The sequence below is a fragment of the Etheostoma spectabile genome, chromosome 8 (assembly GCF_008692095.1).
Source record: "Etheostoma spectabile isolate EspeVRDwgs_2016 chromosome 8, UIUC_Espe_1.0, whole genome shotgun sequence".
Lineage (NCBI taxonomy): Eukaryota > Metazoa > Chordata > Actinopteri > Perciformes > Percidae > Etheostoma > Etheostoma spectabile.
The window spans coordinates 31,706,506-31,728,220 of record NC_045740.1 but is presented as its reverse complement, the minus strand read 5'-3'; the positions used below and the strand labels follow the sequence as shown (position 1 = coordinate 31,728,220).

Sequence of the window (21,715 nt, the reverse complement as noted above, 5' to 3'; positions counted from 1 at the left end):
ACTGCTCCAACAGCCACTAGTTGACCAGAACCTCCAAAAGAACTACTGACCAAAGCTCTCCTCTGTAGATAAAACCAGTGAGATATCTCACTCTGGAGCTAAAACAAGAGAGATGTCTCCCTCTGGAGCTAAAACAAGAGAGATGTCTCACTCTGGAGCTAAACACATGAGATTCTCACTCTGGAGCTAAAACTAGTGAGATGTCTCACTCTGGATGCTAAAACAAGAGAGATGTCTCACTCTGGGACTAAAACTAGTGAGATTCTCACTCTGGACTAAACTAGTGAGATGTCTCCCTCTGGACCTAAAACTAGTGAAATGTTCTCCCTCTGGAGCAAACAAGTGATTCTCCCATCTGGAGCAAAACAGATGAGATGTCTCCCTCTGGAGCTAAAACTAGTGAGATGTTCTACTCTGGGCTAAAACTGTGAGATGTCTCACTCTGGAGCTAAAACTAGTGGAGATGCTCACTCTCTGGAGCTAAAACAAGAGAGATGTCTCCCTCTGGAGCTAAACAAGTGAGATGTCTCACTCTGGACTCAAAACTAGTGAGATGTCTCACTCTGGAGCTAAAACTAGTGAGATGTCTCACTCTGGAGCTAAAACTAGAGAGATGTCTCCATCTGGAGCTAAAACTAGTGAGATGTCCTCCTCTGGAGCTAAACAGTGAGAGTCTCCTCTGGACTAAAACTAGTGAATGTCCCTCTGGGCTAAAACAAGTAGATGTCTCCCTCGGAGCTAAACAAGTGGAGATGTCCCTTGGAGCTAAACGTGAGAGTCTCCCTCTGGAGCTAAAACTATTAGATGTCTCACTCTGGAGCTAAAACTAGTGAGATGTCTCACTTTGGAGCTAAAACGGAGACCTAAACACACAGGGTTAAAACAGGATCTGCAGCCATGTGCAGTACAACAGAAATATAGTGATTTTAGAAAATGAAGCCATGTAAACCTATTCTTGTACAACCTTTAAAATACAATTAATAACTTTAAGATGAGCATAATATGGGACCTTTAACAAAGTAGTCATGTTAACCCAAACCAATATCTTTCAGACCATCAAATTTAAATTTATGCGTTGTTCTGGATCAATCACAAACAAATTATATAATGTTAATGTGGAGGACTGTCTTTGTTCACCAGAGCATTAAATCGGCCTACAATGTTTCACCACATTCCTCTCACAATTGTCAGTTTTGTCCTGGAAAGCCCCAAATCACACAGTGTGATCTTGCTTTGCCAGACCTTCCTGGATCTCCTTCCTTGGATTTACCCTGCAGAGATCTGAGGACCAGGTAACCATAGTCCTCAGATTGGACAGATAGTCTAGCTAGCTGTCTGGATTTACCCTGCAGAGATCTGAGGACCAGGTAACCATAGTCCTCAGATTGGACAGATAGTCTAGCTAGCTGTCTGGATTTACCCTGCAAAGATCTGAGGACCAGGTAACCATAGTCCCCAGATTGGACAGATAGTCTAGCTAGCTGTCTGGATTTACCCTGCAGAGATCTGAGGACCAGGTAACCATAGTCCTCAGAAATTAGCCGCAGGTTAGAGCGCCAATACAGAGACAGAGGACGGGAACGGACATCTGGCCTGAAGGAGCGAGATCTGGCAGAGTTTTTGTTGGTAACAGAGCAATCCCAGAAGTGGACCGTTGTGGATTTAGACTACACATAGTGTTTAAGAACCTTAAGCGCCATGAATGTCGCTGAAGACCTCTGATCGTCTGACACAGATAAATTAATTATGGACAGTGTAGAAAATCAGCAACTGAAGTAGTAGATGGACAAAAATGGATACATCAAATAGTAATTTCCAGACTGCATTGCACAGGTGACAGGTTGTTTATGCAAAGAATGGATGAGGGTCTGAGGGGATTTTCCTTTTTGAAATCATGAGTCACCGAGAGACAGTGAAATACAATAACAACACCTGCATTGTCTCTTTTACTGCGAACACTTCCACATTTTTACACTAACTGCTACACTAAGTGCTTTACTTGATAGTTGTTGTTTTTTCTTCTTTTTTTTATTGTTGACCAAGCTGCCTGAGGCCTAGCCTGTCCAGAAATAGACGTTGCTGCGAGTGACACTCTCGAGTCGCTGGATGTGTTGCTGCTTTCATGACCCCTGACCTGGCTTTCCAGTCAGGACAGTTTTGGCATCCCTTGACCCCATTTGTTGTGTGTGAGTTCCAGCTGTTGCTGTCTGTCCTCAGCTCAGTGACAGCACATAGAAAGTAGACACACACTCATAGGGTGTTGATAAAAACCCACGTCTCATAGGATCAGAAAGACAATACACCTCACGCACATTCCCCACACGACACTTCCAGGGTTAATCTGAGCTCTGACCAATACTATAAAAATCCAGAAACTAGGATGTAAAACAATTCATCACAAAAATGTGATAATAATATACAATAGAAACAAATGCTGTATATTCATGTGTTCTTGTGTGAAAGATGTGAGAAATCAGTGTACTACCATCTCTGTAATGATTATATAAGAAAATAGTTTTGTTGTGCTGTATCCAAAGCTAAACACGGGCGTTACAACTCTCAAAGTGAGAGAAGGCGGAACGTTTTGGATTAAAACCCATTATCTCCTGCTACCTTTCTTCTTCTCATTCCCCCTGCTCTGGTGTATCCCCCTTTCATTTCCCCTGCTCTGGTGTGTCCCCCTCTCATTTCCCCTGCTCTGGCGTTTCCCCCTCTCATTCCCCCTGGCTCTGGCGTATCCCCCTCTCATTCCCCCCTGCTCTGGTGTGTCCCCCTCTCTTCCTCCCTGCTCTGGGCGTTTCCCCCTCTATCCCCCTGGCTCTGCGTATCCCCCTCTCATGTCCCCCCTGCTCTGGTGTTCCCCCTCTCATTCCCCCTGCTCTGGGTTTCCCCTCTCCTCATTCCCCCCTGCTCTGTGGTGTCCCCCCTCATTCCCCCTGCCTGGTGTTCCCCTTCTTGTTCCCCCCGGCTCTGGGCGTTTCCCCCTCTCGTTCCCCCTGCTCTGGCGTTTCCCCCTCCATTCCCCTGCTCTGGCGTTTCCCCCTCTCATTCCCCCTGCTCTGGTGTTCCCCCCTCATTCCCCTGCTCTGGTTCTTCCCCCCCTCATTCCCCCCTGCTCTGGGTGTCCCCCTCTCATTCCCCTTCTCTGTGTGTCCCCCTCTCATTCCCCCTGCTCTGGTGTCTTCCCCCTCTCCTTCCCCCTGCTCTGGTGTGTCCCCCTCTCATTCCCCCCTGCTCTGTGTCCTTCCCCCCCCTCATTCCCCCCTGCTCTGGTGTGTCCCCCCTTCTCTCCCCCTGCTTCTGGTGGTTCCCCCTCTCATTCCCCCTGCTCTGGTGTATCCCCCTCTAATTCCCCCTGCTCTGGTGTCTTCCCCCCTCTCATTCCCTCTGCTATTTTGGTTTGGGCGTGTGAGTTTAAACAGAGATTAGTTCTTCTACTGCAGATAAGACACTTGTGTCCACGGACTTCGCGTTCTCAAAACTCTGCTTAAAAACCAAAACATAGCGATGTAAATGTAGCCTTAAGTGAAGTCATCTTTAACTGATTTATTTTAACTACTGAGTTTTACAGGTGCACCATTTCCACTTGGTCAACAATTTCACATGATATGACATATGATAATACATAACCTAACATTACTTTAGAACTCCATCAGAATTCCGACACCTGTACCAGTTTTTAACAAAAAAACATACAAGATTCAGAATGTTATTACATCTCCACCCCAAGCACACACAAAAAAAACCATTCCACTAAATTTTGCAGATTTTCATTCTGGATCAGCACTAAGAACTGACAAAAAGAAACACCATTCAAAATGTAAAAATGTTCCACGTCTTTCATACATTCTGGGTAGCGTCGGCCTTTCAGCAAACAGCATTCACACCGCAGTTTCTTCAGAAGTTGCATTCTCTTGTTACTTCTGTTGTGCTTTGATGGTCTTTTATTTTACTTTTGAACTAATGACACTGTGCATAACTTGTTTTTACTAAGTCATAATGTAACTCCCACGCTATATTCAAACGTGCAGGTCCTATAACACGGACTGACATTAGGGAACAACAAAAAGTCTGCTAAAAGATTTTCTGCGGTTAATGGTTTGTTGAATTATGAACAGCAGGCAAGTAAAATAATTATTTTAATAGGTAAAAATTAAATAAAAAGATCAGTTTTGCCACTGTTTCAAACCATGTCAGAGAAAGAACAGTATGGTCACAGTGAAATGACACACCAGCTTAAAATCGAGGATTTCCTGACTCCTCGTCAGAAATGTCCAAAGCAGGACGACCCGTCTCCACATTCCTCTCACAAGGCCTGACGGTGACTATTGTGCTTCCTTATTTTTGCATAGACTCATACCCTGCCATACTGTCTAGACATTTACTGTAAATACTACATTAAGTTTGGAGCTGCTCTGTATCCTAAACACTTGTTCTCCCATGTAAACACCTTATGAATGTGTTGTGATACACGAGGAAATAACAGCAGTCTAAACTTAGAAATAGTATAGCTTTAACCAAAGTTGGGTTGTGAAAGACGATGAGTGAAAACTGTTGTTTCAGTTTGTACTTTTGTTACTGATGCATGAGGAAGTTTTGTAAGATGTTGCCTATGAGTGTCATTCATTTACGTCAAAGGAATTAAAACACCAATGTGGTAAACCATCTTATCCCACTTGTTTCCAGATTTTTTTCTTTGGATGCAACCAAACACCAAGTGGTGCTACATATTCAGATATTTTGGATCGACTTGGATCAGTGACTCAGGCAAAGATATACTCTGTTAAAAATCATCTTCTTACTGCCAATTCTGTACAGCAAAATGCTCAAAGCATGGTTCCAAACTGGCACCATCTTGTAGCCAAATGCTGGTACAATATGAATGTGGCTGGTAGATTTCCTTCACTCATCAGCCAAAAAAACAACAATGGTATTACTGAATGGCTGGTCATATTTGACCATTAACTAGCCATTTGCCTGGAAGATGAAAAAACTTCATTTTGAACAAAGGAATACTAAAAGCTGTTTTTTTTATCCCCCATTGTTGATGTTCTATATTTATTATTGAAACAAGATGTATTTAATTAAAGTAACATGTTTTATTTGTTAACATTGTTCCACAGCACAGGGTCAAGCACATCAGTGTTCACAGTAGCTGCAATGTCTGTCATTGTAGTTGGTTTGAAGACAAAAGAATTTGCTATTGTTAGTAATTAGTTATTAACAGTTGTAGGGCTAAAATTGCAAAATTTGCCGTGATTGTGACACTAGTGTAATTGACATTTGGATCATAAATGTGCTTGTGTGTTGTATTTTGTACTTACAAGATACACAAACAGACAATACATAAACATAAAATTAACTACGAAGACATGCAAAAACTGCAATGAATACACACTTGCAGTAGTAGGACATGATATTGTCTAAGGTCTGGTGGACCTTAGACAATATCATGTTTGTTGTGGCTTTCCAGCACTGATTTGATATCGAAAAATAATTAACTAAATGATTTCCATAATTGTCAACACATCAGTGTGGCTCTGTGACACTTTACATTCTCTCTGTACGTATTCCTTTCCCCTTTGGCCGCCGTTGACTGTTGACACAACAGCTGATCGTCTGCAGCAGCGCTGGTCGGCCTGTTGGAACTCGTCTCCAGAACAGTACTGCCTGGGGGCCTGGGTGGCGATGTGGCAGGAAGGACTCTGTCGATGGGGGATTGGGGGCAAAATGAAATATAAAAGAGGCTTAAGGAGAACTGCGGGACGCCCGGCGGAACAGCTGACACTGACTCAGGTGGTGGTGGTTGTTGTTGTGAAGAGTCGGGACCCTTGAGATGGGAAGCTGTGAGGCCTGAGCTCCCTGTCAGTTACTCACCTGGGTTTCCTCCGCCTCATTCCCCTGGGCGTTTCAAAACAGTTATGTCATCAAGCAGAATTCTTTCCACTGGTGTTTGGCAGATGATATCATCCCCTATGTGCATGAAATATAAGCCACATTTGAGCTGAAGTGAACTTTTCAGTTGGGATATTGTTATTGGGCATATTGTTATTTCCCACATGCCCATACATCTCTGAGTGTACTGCCAACACCTCCATCCACTGATGGTGAATGGAATTTAGTTTGTGCCGTTCCTGTGAAATGAAACTGGGACATTGTTCCTGGAAAACATGCCGCCAATGACTCCGTTTAAAGGGAATTAAGGATGTAACATCCTTGATGGCAAAAAGCTTCCTTTCAGCTAAAGCCCAATTAAACCGAGGTCCTAATCTTCAGCCCAGCAGACCGAGCCAGCTAAAGCACAATCATTGTCTCATTTCTTTAGGCTTCATCAAGACCAAATCCAGGCTGATTGTCACTTAAATGGAGCATTTGTGTGATTGTGTTCATTATTACGCCCAAATGAATATTTCACAATTATTGTGCTCCATCAGATCATTTTAATGACCTTGACATTTCCTCTTTCCGCTCCTTTTCCAAAGACTGAGAGAAATGAGACAAGCGCCAGAGGTGTGTGCTGGAGCCCGCTGCAGGAAACAGTCAGCTGTTACACCAATTGACGGGCAGTTAAGCGCTTACTTTTTGCTTTTTAACCCTGATATTTTCTCAAAACTATCTTATGGTTAAGGTTTGGTTCAGGGTAGGTAGGGGGGAACAGTTCTTGCTGGGCAAACAGAGGTGGCCAAACACATTTCCTTTTCCATAAATTCTTCACGATAAAAGTTCCCTGTCATTTTGTTATTAAAAGGCTTTTTTTATTAAGCAAAAACAACAGGAAATGTTGGGTCTTCCACGGCAGTACCTTAACAACTGCAGTTTTAGACCAGACCCGCCCTACAAAGCAGCCTGATTGGTTGAGGTATCGACCTCGAGTAGTAAGGGTTAGAATAGCTGACTGGTCAGGGGACCGGATCTGAACAATTCAGGTTCCAAAACATTCCTAAAGGTGTGGCAGGGTGCTTCTCTCTAACTGAGACTAGATAACCCAAGGCCAGCTGGTGGCTCCTAGAGGCTAGAATAGTCAGTCCACACTATGAATATGTTGACATATTGATGGTCAAATGGGAGTAGAGGAAAGGGTTAAATACCTCCTGAAGTCCTGTGGTTGTGTGTTCAGACAGAAGGAAACGGTTTTATTCAACCTACTCTCCCAGGTTCTGTGTCTGAGTGACTGATGGGACAGCCGTCTCTGACGTGGTCCAGTATCAAGAGAGATCTCTGCAGTCTGCAGTGGACAAACAAGCTCCACTGGAAGTTAACGGGACAATTGTCCAGCTTGTGTTTACCTTAATAAAGTGCTTGTGTTGCTGCTGACGGACTCAGATTAATATTCAAAGTGTGTGACAACATTATGGGATGGACCCCTGCAGAGATAGACCTTTAGTTAAAGAGTGGGATCCTTTTTAAACTTTATTAAATACATTGTTGTAGTGGTTATTAAACCACCAATCAGTGCTAGTTATAAATGGTAATAGTGACAGAATCACCAATCATTCTTTTCTTCTTCAGAGATATGCCATGTTACCAATAGTCTATGCCCCCCCCCCCGTTTATAAAGTTTGAAACTCATAGCACCCACTGTAGGTTGCTCCTTCCTTGGTACTGTGTCACCCACGTTCCGTCAATAAGAAAGAAACCCATGATGAGCACGTGTGGATGTCATCAATCAACGTAGCTGCATCATTTCCAGTGAGAGGAGAAAAAAAGAAAAGAAAGAGGATTCACTTGAAGTCCCCACTCCCTCCTCCATGTTTTTATGTGCACATGGGGGGAGGGGGGGAGGAGGGGGGAGGTGGAGAAGAAAAGGGATGGGGGGGGGGGGGGCATGCGCCCTCGGCAGACAGTCAAGCGCAAAAGACACACGGCTCATCCGCTCGCCTCCCTATTGACGTCACTCCGGTATCACATGGACGAGCAGGGGCCAATCGGCGGCGGCGCTGCCGGAGAGTGCTGGCTCCTTTACACCCAGATAGGGGGGGGGAACGACTGAATAAAAGGAAACCGTGCCAGTGAGCCTGTTATGACCACAAAACCTCACGGAGGAGCCTAGAGCCGCCGCCATTGGATATTTCCTCCGTGTTTCCTCGTTACTCCGTCGCGCCTCGCTGTGGATCACCGTGCGCGGCCGTGGGCGCGCGGACTGGATCAGGCCATGGCCCTAACAGATTGAATAGCTCGGAAGAGGAGGGGGCTGGAGGCGAGACGCGCACCGTGGAGACAGTTTATGGGGCATTGTGCGGGAGAAAAATGGTGGATTATTTGTATTGTATCATAAAAAGCCCCCCCCGCCTGGATACCCTGCCATAAGACACTGTTAGGGGCATTTCGGCGCCTGTCTACAGTAACTCAGGTCGTGTTCTAGTGGTTGGTAGGTAGGTAACCCCCCCCCCCCCCCCCCCCTTCTGCTCGATCCGAACGACCTTATCTATTTCTATTTTTTGTAAACATATATATATATATATATGTGTGTGTGTGTGTATATGTATGTATATATACATGAAGGATTGTTGTAGCGGGTCGACGCCTTCGCCCTCCCCCCCCTGAGAGGAACATTGGGAAACAATAAAGTGTTGGATTACTGAACTATGGATTTCAACGGCGGCGGCGGCGGGGGGGGGGCCAACGAGCTGCACAACAACCAGTTCTATCAGTGCGAGGAGAACAAGCCTCTGCTGGGGGAGATGTCGGAGGGCAACAATAACACCAAGCTGGGCCAGGCCGGGCCGGGCAAGAGGTCCCTGCACCACTGCAGCAGCAGCGGGATGCGATACAAGCTGCTGCACGAGGGGGACATCCAGGTGTGCGTGGTCAAACACCCCCGCACCTTCCTCAGCAAGATCCTCACGTCCAAGTTCCTGCGGAGATGGGAACCCCACCACCTCGCGCTCACAGACAGCAGCCTGACCTCGGCCACCGTGAGTCGCTTTCTAGCGTGTGTGTGTGTGTGTGGAAAAAATGAGAATCACATCAAGGGCCAGACATGTAGAGTTTATTGGCGGGCTTTCTACTTATTATTATGATTATTAGTATTTGGGTTAGAGGGATCTCAGTTCTCCCTTCCGGTTGGTCCTCCACATAAAGGCTGCAGAACGGTTCCTTAGCCGTGCTAGAATTAGCAATAGCCAGCCAATGATTCCGTTTTAAAGTGTGCTAGCAGCCAGCCGGCTCCCAACAACCTGCTTCACAGGTCTGGAGATGACAACTCAGCAGCTTGTCGCTGAAAGCTTTCTGTCTTTTTGGTTTGGACGCACAACTAGATGGGCCAAAATAGATATTGGCTCCCAGACCTTGAGTATGATACATGTGATGGAGAGTGTCTCTTAATGGTCAGTAATTAGCTCCATGAGCATTTTAGCAGTTTGAACTCTAAAACTAAATGATTAATCAACAAAGACCTTCTCTTATTAGTCCATGGAAATAAAACCCTGCAGCAGGGGGTCTAAGGGGCCAGTTAGGTGTGTGACATGAAACCAGCTGAGCACCCCCCTACTGCAGCTACCTGCATCCCCAGGACAAACAGGTGTCTATGTGTTGCCTCCCACCTGTCTTATTGAAGGAGTGCAGGATGGAGAGAAAGGATGCTCTGATCACGTGCCATCCTCAATTATATTAATATTATTGTTATTTTACTCTATTCAAAAAAATCAGTCCAGTGCCAACAGACCAATATGTCATCATAAATACAACTATGCATGGTTATTATTCAACCAATAGTCAAGTGATGAATACAAAGGAGAGACTTTATCTCTACTTGGTGATCCAAACATCGGCCCAACCAAAAATATGTTTTCAGAAAATCAGGATCTATTTTTTTGCTTAACACACAATACCCTTGTTATTTTATATATTATCATTTATTATTATTCTAGCTATTATTATCTGTAACACTATAAATACACACCAGCCTGGTGGAGTTATAGACACAGTGTAATTATTAATCCCGAAAGGAGCTGTGGCTGTGGTAATCAATTGTATTGGTAAGTACTTCAGCCAAATAATGCCAAAAATAAAAGCCTTCATTTCCTGTTCTGTTATTATCAACATCTCTGACATTTTCCACAGAGCCAGGCCCATTGTTTTATCAACACACCTTGTCAGAGGCCTATCACACCTCGAGCAGCGTGCCGAGTTGCTGACTGCAGTGTGCAACGTCTTGGAGACTGTAATTATTACAGAAAAGGCTTAGAAACGCACCCGAACCTGGTTTACCTGCTGGTCCACAGGAGATTGGAGTCTTTTAAGTCCACTATAAATCTCAATAACTCACCGGAATAATTGCACACATGACCCTGATTATATTAATACAAGTTATTAAAGAATGCAGGCCTTTCATGGGAAAATGCATTCATTAATGCTTTTCTTAACATTTAAATGGATTTGGTTTGGTCCCGTATACAGAACTGATCACTGACATTGTTCACCAATACTGATTATTTGTATAAATGTGCTTGTTGTTGTGGGTGTAACCTAAGAACACATTGTCACGCCCATCTCGTAAAATACGGACGCTTGGTCAGGTGCCTTCGCCGTTGTTATTGGTCTCCTGTAGCGTCATATAACACGCTTGGTCGTCTCCTTTAGCGTCATATAACACTCTAGTCTTCTCCTTTAGCTCATATCACCTGGTCTTCTCCTTTAGCGTCATATAACACGCTTGTCTCTCCTTTAGCGTATCATGTCCACAGCTTGGTCTTCTCCTTTAGCGTCATATAACACGCTTAGTGCTTCTCCTTTAGCGTCATATAACACGCTTAGTCTTCTCCTTTAGCGTCATATAACACGCTTTTCTTTCTCCTTTAGCGTCATGTAACATGCTGGTCTTCTCCTTTAGCGTCATATAACAGCTTGGTCTTCTCCTTTAGCGTCATATAACACCTTGTCTTCCCTTTAGCTCTCATATAACACGCTTGGTCTTCTCCTTTACGTCATGTACATCTTGGTCTCTCCTTATCGTCAATAACAGCTTGGTCTTCTCCTTTAGCGTCATATACACGCTTGGCCGCTCCTTTAGCGTCATATAACACGCTTGGTCGTCTCCTTAGCGTCATATAACCGCTTGGTGTTCCCTTTACTCATATAACACGCTTGTGGTCTCCTTTAGCGTCATATAACACGCTTGTGGTCTCCTTTAGCGTCATATAAACCCTGGTGGTCCCTTTAGCGTCATATAACACGCTTGGCCGTCTCCTTTAGCGTCATATAACACGCTTGGTGGTCCGAGCGTGGACCGACCTCCCTACGAGGATTTCCCCCTTACGTACTACTCCCTAACCCCCGTGTCGATGCTGCTCTCCCCGGTACGTTCTACACACGCTGAAGGACGCCTTTTTTATCGCATCACACGCTGACGAATGTCCAAATGACGTATTTTACACTTTTGGAGTAAGAACGGGTTGGACCTAATGATATAAGTCAATAATGCACTATAACGGTGTTTATTATGAATCAAATAATCTATGAAACATGTTGGGTCAATGCCAATTGATCATTAAACACAGCGCCATGGAGGCGTCTTCCTGGCTACCAAATAACAGCGGAAGCACACCATTCTGCTTCATGAATCCAAAACTGTTTTCGGTAAATTTTTCCATTGTACAGATTTCATGTCAAGAACCTAATTTAGGTGTTTTTCCATGACCCACAATCTTTCCTAACACCCAACTATCCCGATCTTGTGCACGTCAGTTGAACATACGTCCCGACCCAGAGTGTCAAAAAGTGAAGCCGAGTGTCCAGACCAAGGAGACTATTGCTGACCTTTTTGATGCAGTGGGAGTGAGACTGTGTTGAGAGAGCACAATAAATGGTCAAGGTATATGCTGTTGTCATTGTAATATTAGGAACTTTACATTTTGCTATCCATTTATCCACAAAGTTTATTTCTTTGTGGTGTCAAAAACCGTAAAACAGTAGCATCTCTAACTTTCAATGGAGAGCAATTCTATCATGTCTTCTGGTTCCCTTGAACCAGAAGGGTGAAGGGTTCAACAGGATAACCTGGACTGGGGTGTATTATGGATTTGGACCTAACCACACAGCTACGGTGTTGAGTAGAAGGCATGACACCAAAACCCAACTTTGTGTTCTACATGTTGGCTGATGAAGAGATCCTCTGCTGGGAGCCTTCCACAGCTGGGCGAGTCGGCCCTCTTCCTTATCAGGGTCCAATCAGGTCGCTATCAGAAAAATGTAAGGAACCGTGGTCCAAATGAGTCAGGTTCATTAGCTCACAGAGAGCAGACTTGCTATTATAAAATTACAATTTAACTGCTGTCATATAGTGGATTTTTATGAATAAATAAGTGTGTCATATCTTTTGCTCAGATGTTTATAGTTCGGGTTAGGCATCAAGAATGATTCCCGTAGAATCGTTTCTTTATTGGAATCATTTGGAGGATTTTGGTTTCAAATCCGATCCTTGCTTCCCTCTTTAATATGCACAAGTTGTGGTTTACGTAAGCAGCCAGGCGCTTGTTGTTGCAGCCATGGAGCGCAGTCAGTAGGATCTAGTGCGGCTTTATTTTACACTGAAAAAGCTGTAAGCTGCAACCCACCATTGAATCAAAATAAAACGTTCCTCTTATTTGTGAAATAAGCATGTGACCCGTTTCAACTCCACCCTCAAAGAACCGGAATTGATAAGAACCGGAATGGGAATGAAGAACAGGAATCAGAATCTTTCAGAATCCCTATTTATAGTTGAATAAGGTCAAATGAAAGGGAGAGAAATAGATGGAAGGAAAGCCTGACTGATGTTGGGTTATATGTACTCATAGTGTATCTACATGTGAAGAATCTTGATTGTCTTTTGAGTCTTAAACTTTGTATTACATCCTTGATAAAAAAAAAGAAAAGAATTTCCGACATTGTCCCTTGCCGCCAGAAGTTCCCTAATCTCATCATCTCACCAGTTAGACAGTGTTGTTGCCGTCTTCGAGTAAATCACCTCTCTTCTTTACCTTCAGATGTTTCTTTTCTTCAGATTTAGAAACGTTATCAACACGTTGGCTTGTTGTGAATTGTCACACTTGTGACATCAGGGAGCTGAGGCCTGGACTACGAGTCGAGATCAACACGTCCTGGATGTCTTTCAGTTCCCCAGCTTCACTAGCCTAACATGGTCCTGCATCAGCTTATCAATTTATCACTTCTCCATCAGAATTACACCTGTGCTTTCCATAAACTCTCCTTGCTTTAGGTTTTTATTTCAGTTGCAGCCCTGGCAGTGGGAAGTCCTCTGAGAGCCAATTTATACAGTGTACATGTATAACTTTTGTAAGAAACGTCCCACTGTAAAGGCCGAAGTAGACTCTTGGTTGAGTGATAACAGGAGTGGCAACATATCAGCAAACAGGATTTTGGCAGGTAGTGCAGCATGTGTCGGTCTGTTGTGTTTATTTGTAAGAATTCACAGTTCCAATTAATATCCAGTGAAATAAGCACTTGCTGTTGCTTTATATATTTCTTTGACCACATTGCTAGATGAGGTTTTAAGGGCTGTGAGCCTAATATCAGGGACTCTTTCTTGATTGTGGCTGCGGGGGAAACTTTGGCCAGTCAGCAGCCCCTCGGTGACAGGCAGGAAATCGTCTGTTTCTCCATCTCTTAAGGCTCATTAGACACACAGAGGATTTTGGCATGCTCAGATATTGTTTTCAATTTACAGTTAACAAAAGTTAGCAGTATTTTCAAACTACCATGACTTTTTTGTATTGGGCAGAAATTCAACTATGTAAAGTATTTCATGATAGTACTTTTTCATAAACATTTGGTAAAAAAAAAAAAAAGTGTAAAAAGTAGTTATAGAAGTGTGCTGCAATTTTTGAAAAAACATGACCTATTGTTAGAACCCGTTTGGCCCCCTGCAGTGGTTATGTGAAGTCTGTCTCTGTCAGCGTTTTTAGTTCCAAAATGGGGGGCAAGGAGAAGTCATCTGGAGAAGACGCTTGTCTTCTGGACCCCACAGCCCTCTTCTCTGGCCATGGCACCCCCACACAGCCAGGGTAACGGCTTACCTGAGGACAGTATGTATGTTGCCGTTATTTTTCACATAAAACCGGGATGGTTCAAGTTAAGTGACGCTGTAGAGGTCCGCTAAAACAAGCGCTAAAGTTAGCTAATGTTCGAGAGAAACAGACTCACTTGCGGTTTGGGAGTTCCAGGTGAAGTCGTGAAGGCCGCTGACGTAGATGTGCGGTGAAGCCGTCAGCGATCACAGAGATGAGCTGCTATTGTTTTTCAGCGTTCTTCTGCTTGTTCTTCTTCAGCATTTAACGGCAGACTAGAACATTTGTAATGTTAGGCGTGTACTGCCCTTGTCAGGTCTGGAAGGATCGCGTCCCTCGGTACCTACGGTACTGCAAAAAAATGAGTACTGTCACGTGTTGGTACCAAAGTACGGTTCTCTATAGAGGCATTATCAGATCTTAATGACAACATTGACAAATCTAATGCACTCTCTAATATTTGTGGGGAGAGCCTTCCACTGTTTCCAGAACAAGCCAGTTATTAGACCTAGCTAGTTAGACCATGTATATGTTCTGGTTGGCTGCTGCTACTAGATAGTCATTTTCAAGCAGTATCTTTCCAAAGAATCTCACATGCTTACAGTAGGTGCTGCATTGTGCTTGCTTCAAAGAGCCAAAGAGCCAAATGTCACTGGCTGTCATAAATTATCCTGTAAAACCCCCAGAGACTAGTGGAAATGTTTTTCTCTAAGCTAAAAATGCACTTTGTTGCTTTAAAGTCATTGTTGAATGCCTTAAGCACTGCACATTTGATAAGCACAGCAGAGAGTATGAACATTAGTCAAAATGGTGTCATTTATCTTAAGCTGTCCTTAAGTGAACCTCGGTGTGCTTGGTATTTATGGCAGGGAACTGAATCTGTATAGACCGCTGTGGTAGAAATGACGATGCCAATGCTCCTTCTTTTGTTTTAAATCAAGTCATGTGGGTGATTTATCCAGAAATTCGGTTGACTGTGTGTTTGTTTGGTATGGTGACACCCATACAGCGATCATGTGTCTGCGAGTTGGCTTGTCGACAATGTCGCATATTCTTTGCTTTGTAAAGGCTGAAATATGAGGAAGAAGGTTTTATTCAGGGTGAAGCATGAATGTGCATTTCCTGAGTGGAGTTGTTGTGCTCTGTGGAGTGGTTATGTGGGCAGAAGAACAATGCTGACCAATTTGCTCAGCTCTCTTACAGAGACACTGCTTCCAACAAGGAGGCAAAGAGCGTTGACTGTGTTTCCAACAGCAGCCCCACGCACAGCAAATAATTGAGACGATTGTGAGAATAAAGCTTTGTGAAAGTGAGCGTGGCTGCCAAGAGGGTTTCATTAGTTTCAGTAACAAAAACCTCATGAACCCTGTCTCAGTTAAAGCAGTGTTCATTTTTACAACACACAGTTTTCAATTGCTAACAAGCATCAGGCAATACTTAATCACTGTTTAAACACTCTTCATACTGTCTGCATTACCATCATGCATCTGGCTAAACAGTTGATCTCACCTCCAAAACAGGTCATACCTATGTCTCACTCATACATTAACATGCACATCCGGTTCAGGGTTTGGCCCTTATTCCAAAAAAGACGATGTTAAGACTAAGCTTGGTACATAGCTAATGAAAATGAATATTCCAGTAATATTCCTGTTTACATGCACCTGCGCAAAATAGGATTTTTTTCAAAGGTTTTTCACTTGTGACTTGTTGGACTGTGCAAACTCGCGTTCCTCTTTCTGTCCTTTAACCAGCTTCTTGAAAAGGTCAGCCTTGCAATGTTTGTGCATATCCAAAAAGTTATTGATGTCCAAGTCTTTGATAATATTTAAAAGTAGCTGTGCAAGTATCAATCATTTAACAACTTATAAGGTACCAGGCCAGCAACGCACAGAGGTGATCATAGGCTGTAGACAGGCGAAAGGCAGTAAACTGGGATTAAACTGTGATAAAACCCCTGATTGAGACCTATATTCAGAGTAGTGCTGTATACATGTCCAAAGAATGCTTCTAAAACTCAAATAATATCGGAAAAGGTAACACACTGACCTAAAAAACCACAAACTAACAACTGGGAGCATTACACACATGATGAACTTTTACTTTAAAGTTTGAATGATGTTTCACATTCATCAGTATTTCATTATTTAATAAGAATAACACCGTTTCATGTTATTAACTTTACTAAAGTTTATGTAAAAAGAATGATTAGGACATCGGCTTCCATATCCTTTATGTTTTCCATATCTTTCAGGGGCTTTGACAGTTACGTTTAAGCACCAAACCGACTCCATGAGTTCCGGTGGTTTGGATTAAAACCCCAACGAGTGTTTCCTGGGTGAAAGGATTTAGTTTTCAAAGTGAACTCCGCTCCCCGGCTTGGAAGCGCTGTGTTTTATGATGACACCACGTTGTGCTATTTCATTCTGAGATTATTTTCCATTCTATGTTGAAGTTCACAAATAAGTGTTTGGTATGGCTGGGTGTACTGAAAGGGGGATTTAATTCCTGCATGTTTTGTTACGTGGGGAAAGCTGATTTCCAGTTTGGTCCACACACACTCGTGTTTCGCTGACTGTGTGAAGAGTTTTGACAACATCGCTTTCGTTTTGACCAATGCATTTGAAAACAAGAAGTGAATTCCGCTAAATTATATTGTCTTATTTTTAAGACTTGTGTAGAAAATTACATTGCGTAAATGCAGTTGTTCTGTGTGTGTGTGTGTGTGTGTGTGTGTGTGTGTGTGTGTGTGTGCGCGTGCGTGTGTGTGCACACATTTGCGTAAGAAAGGCACTAGTGCAAGCAAGCACTTCCTGTGTTGCGCATGGCTCTCAGCAGGCTGTGAAGGCTCGCTGTGTGCAGCCCGGCGCGAGGCCGGAGCGCGTAGAGAGCTCTCGGGAGGCTCGGGGTCCCGGCTGCAGCGCCTAACCACCATGTGAGAAGACACAGCAGCAGTCTATTTGAACAATGGTGGTCCTCAGTGGTGGTGTTGTCCATATGTTGAGAGTTTAGTTTGCAAAGAATAATCAAATATTTTAAATTAAAATATTATATAATATTAGTTTTTTTATTTGTCAGAATAGATCTAAAACAAAAGAAAAGTTATTATTCATGTATTTGATGAGCATACTGGTCTTACCTTGCAAGTCTAATTGGCGGCGCGGTGTGTGTGGGAGGTGAGAAAGTTTCAACCTTACAATGTAGGGCAACAACAACTCTTTTTACTTATGAAGCACTGCTCCACTGCATGAAGGAGCTTTAAACTTTAAACTGCACTAAATGCAGCTCAAATTGATCATAGATCAAAGAAACGGATGATCACACATACTGATCATGCTGCAGGACTATAAGCTATTCTGGATGTAAGTTAAAGAGCAGCACAACATCACTGACTTTGTCATGTGCCAGGACAGTGACAAAATCCAAACAAATAATGTGAATTAAAGTGGGGCTGTGATGTTTGCTGAACACGTGACGATGACAGAGATCAAAGCTCAGAGATAATGTACCAGGAGCACAAGTTGACCGTAAAGTGAGCTAATTGGCTGAATAACACATTTTGCTTGGTTGCTTAGTTCCCATTCAGGGGCTAAAATGAAATTAATGAATTGTTACATTTGTGCCTTGGTTTGTTTGTGTTTACACAGCAACGTTCCAAAGTGGTCCAAAGTGGTCCAAAGTGGTCCAAAGCTGTAAACAGATGCAATGCAAGAGCAAACTATTCTCTCATTGGTCAGAAATCTGACTGGAAGAATTTGTGTAAGTCTCCCTTTACCCTCTTCAGATACACTTGAAAATATTTGCTTTTCTCGCCTAAATTTTTACCCCCAAAAAAGTGCTGCAGTTCCCACATACTTTGGCCCTCTGTGATGACCCTGAGGTCATTGTGAAGCTAACACTCTCAACTTGTTGTTTCTAGTGGCATTGTGACACTAGGCCTTACTGACACAGAGCTACACAGGTTAGAACACAGAATTTCTATTTCCGTCCAAGTAAATCATCTGAAAAATTAATAAAAAGCACTACTGTAAGCATGTTACATGGGCTTTATACTAAAATAGTACCCTAGCCACATGTCTCAACTTAGAACAGAAAAAATCCAGAAGAAAATTACTTATAAAATGGATTTTATATGAATTTATTTCTACAGATATGTCTGTGCGTTTGTTTTATTTCTAAAAAAGCCAGAAAAGTGCTAAATACAAAACTTCTGAAATACAAAAACACATCCACATCACTCACACACATATCTGAAAGAAGTACATACATAGATTTATAGGAATAAGTAATCATAATTTGATGAAATGGTGAAATGTCATAAGAAGGCCTTATTTTTGCTTTGACAGAGCTGGAGACCATCCCAGGGATAGTTTTTACTGGCCATGTTTGATATCAATCAACTCGTCTTCTTATTGGCTACACAGGGATGCCAGTCTTATGACCTCTTTTTCTAACTGGTGGGATATACTGTCAATCTTTCCCACGTGGGCCCAATGGGGACTGTGAGATTTCATTGGCTTAGCTTGGGGGTATCTTGAGATAGACTGATGCTATTGGCTGGGAACAAAGTTCAGTGGAATCTGCAGAAGCCAGAGAGTCTAGCGGTGTATGGAGTGACTTTGTAGCGCGCCCAGGGAAAAAGTTACAAGCGATCAAAACCAAGAAATGTAATCTAGAAATCTAGATTTCTCTACGTCAAAACTTGGGCTGAAACTACAAGATTGTGAGGGGACCAGATAATTATGGATTACAAGGCTTGGATATTCTAATACCTTGGAGTGTTGGCGATGTAGGAAAACAAAGTTTGTGGCGATCTTTCACCGCTGTGATTAAAGACACGAGGAGACAGGTAGGAAAACACACTCGATTAGACTTGAATCTTTCTGTCTTTCTTTACTTCAGAACATGATCATAACCGCTGTAAGTCACCTTATTGCTTTGTGTGTGGGCTCGATGGAATCATGAGACTTTAAGCTTTCAAATGATGTATGGCATGAGCGTGTTTATGACAGTTTGATGCTTGCATTCATGAGGGAAGTCACCACTTCCTCAATCGGTCCCATGAACGGGACCTATGCACGCAAGACGTTAAAGCTATAGTGCATAGTTTCTGTAGAATTCTAAGTAATAATGAATCCTTATTGACAACAACACTGTCAAGGCGTCCACATGACACGAGCTGCACCACCCCCACCCCTCCTCCACACAGGAGCTGGTAGCCAAGGAGGACACGGAGGATTAAAAAAGCACAGTGGACTCTTCAGAAGACGTCATTATGTTCTATATTTCTGCGCATAAAAGTTGCAGAATGACATCATTTTCTGAACATACATACATGCAAACAAACATACAAACAAAGCATACAAACATGCCATACTGAGAAATCAAGAGAGAGTTGTGTGGAGCTGATAGTCTTAATTAGTTACAAACAAAATAAAGTTACAACTGAGGTATAACACATTTTACTACATTGTTCTCTATGTAAACCTCAATCCCAAGAATGCCCTTAATCCTAATCTCAGCCATCTCTAAACTAGGCCTAAATAGAACAATCTGATTGGTTCCAGGCTGCATTAGGCAGGGGAAACATGAACGGCATTGCCAAATCCTAAAATGTAGGTTTTGCTTTATAATGTTTACTCTATGAAAACCTGCAGTGTGTGAACATAAAATTAAGATCCTCAAAATGGTGTGTGTGTGTGTGTGTGGTGTGTTGTGTGTGTGTTGTGTGTGTTGTGTGTGGGTGTTGTGGTGTTGTGGTGTGTGTGTGTTGTGGTGTGTGTGTGTGAGACCCTAGCAAGAGGATGTTGTGAGAGAGTCTACATCCAGATTAGCTGATCCACGTCACGCTGTTCTGCAAACAGAAGCAGCACAACAACCGGCTGCCAGACATCGTTGTGTGTTGGTTTGATGCAAATAGGGAAGAGAAATGTCTTGCAGTAATACAACCTATGAACTTACCAACCACACACACACCACACACACACACACACACACACACATACTGTACAGACACACACCCATCAGGCTTTGAAAGGCTTTGGGCAGGCTTTCAGGACAGGCTGCAGTACATGTTCATATTCAAATACTGGATCCTCCCTGTTTTGTTTGAACAATGCAGCTATTTGGAGAAGATTTGAATTATAATTAGGAATGCTCTCTGACATATTGATTTATGATATTTAGAATAGATTGGAATTGGACTCATTACCCATTCTTCCTTGTTCTATTTGAAACCAAACGAGCGTATGCAAGGAGTAAGCTCTTGACAGGGAACCAAACCTGCAGCCCTGCGGCGGTCGTCCTCTACTGAGTTAGTCATGTCTTTCAGGGAAACTGTGGCTTGTTTTTAACAATGATGAAAAAAGCCGGGCAGGGACAGGACATAGCAGTGGAACGTCACACACACACACACACACACACACACACACACACACACACACACACACACACACACCCACACACACACACACCCACCCTTCAGTAGCTGAGTGCTATGAAACTTGGTTGCACTATGCCTGCTAGTTTCATGACTTAGGGATTAATGCACAGCTGTCTGTTTCACCTTCTGGTAGAAGAACAACATCCACTGGCATAATGACATGTTCATTTTATATTGGCACATCTTTATGCATATACACCTTAGAATCTCCCCAATAACACACATTGCATCTTGTTTGTATAATCTGTGTAAAAAAAATTAAATTAAATTTAAAAAAAAAGAGAAAAAAATGACAAGTAACCAGCCAAGAAATAGTCCGGCCCAAAACTCCCCGTAAAACCACAACCCTTTTCACTTTGCTTTTTGTACGGATGAAACAAACCAGATAGTCTGAATTAGGGACCGTAAAGGTGCTAAGTGGAGGACTGTTTTGTACCTTTTGGACAGGGCCAGGCTAACGGTTTTCCCTCTGCTTCCAGTCTTTAGCTAAGCTAAGCTAACCATCTCCTGGCTTTAGCTGACCGACTCCCATTGTTGTTCTAAGTGTCTGACAGCATTATGGAAAGGACCGTTGAAACCCCTTTAGAACCTTTCTGTTAAACCAGAAACCGCAATGAAGTCGCTACACTCACCAGACTCCATTTAAAAAAACAAAACAATATTTTTAGCATGTACAGTGCCGACATATTTTCACATGTAACTCAGTCAACTATGTGTTTATTTCAACCAAAACTAGAGTTGTGATAGTTGGAAAAGGGAAAAGACGGCCCAAAACGGCTTTTCCTAGTTGTTTTTTTGTTCTATTGACTTTGAATGAAGTGTATTTTACCATGCTAAAATGACTGAATTTGAATTTAAAATGTATTTATTTTCATGGAGTCTGGTGGGTTTAGCAAATGCATTTATGTGGATGTTTTAATTTTATGACCGGATCTTACTCTTTAACAAAAAGGTCATTCTCCTGACAAACCCTTTCCATAACGTTGTCAGACACTCAGAATAATAATCTGAGTCTGTCAGTGACAAAACGAGCACTTTGTGAAGGTAAACACAAATTGAACAATCATCCTATTAATTTACATTGTAGCTTGTTTCTCCGCTGCAGACTGCACTGGTCTCGCTTAATACCGGACCAGTGGTAAAGATTGTTGCTCCCATCAGTCACTTGGACACAAACACATAGATAATTAGGGTCCAGGTTGTAAAAAATAGTTGTTACCCTTTAATCCAACAAGCTGTTGTCAAAGGCAGGAACATTATGTGTGAT

General features: G+C 42.8%; 2 protein-coding genes across 4 annotated transcripts in view; both read left to right on the top strand.

Annotated features, from left to right (window-relative positions):
• LOC116693399 (gigaxonin-like) overlaps positions 1–20,595 on the top strand; it is a 39,867-nt gene extending 19,272 nt beyond the window's left edge. Inside the window, exons 14-15 of the transcript XR_004332916.1 lie at positions 14,157–14,167; positions 20,582–20,595. The gene's annotated coding sequence lies outside the window, so the exon portion shown is untranslated. The remainder of the gene's footprint in view (positions 1–14,156; positions 14,168–20,581) is intronic.
• Positions 7,912–21,715, top strand: part of LOC116693385 (C-Maf-inducing protein) — a 48,916-nt gene continuing 35,112 nt past the window's right edge. The window contains exons 1-2 of one of the 3 annotated variants that reach the window (XM_032522320.1): positions 7,913–8,440; positions 8,490–8,915. In XM_032522320.1, the coding sequence (XP_032378211.1) occupies positions 8,586–8,915 (330 nt within the window). In that variant the 5' untranslated portion in view covers positions 7,913–8,440; positions 8,490–8,585. Of the gene's footprint in view, positions 8,916–21,715 lie in introns of all 3 variants that reach the window. The other 2 variants (XM_032522321.1, XM_032522319.1) reach the window with 2 other exon arrangements.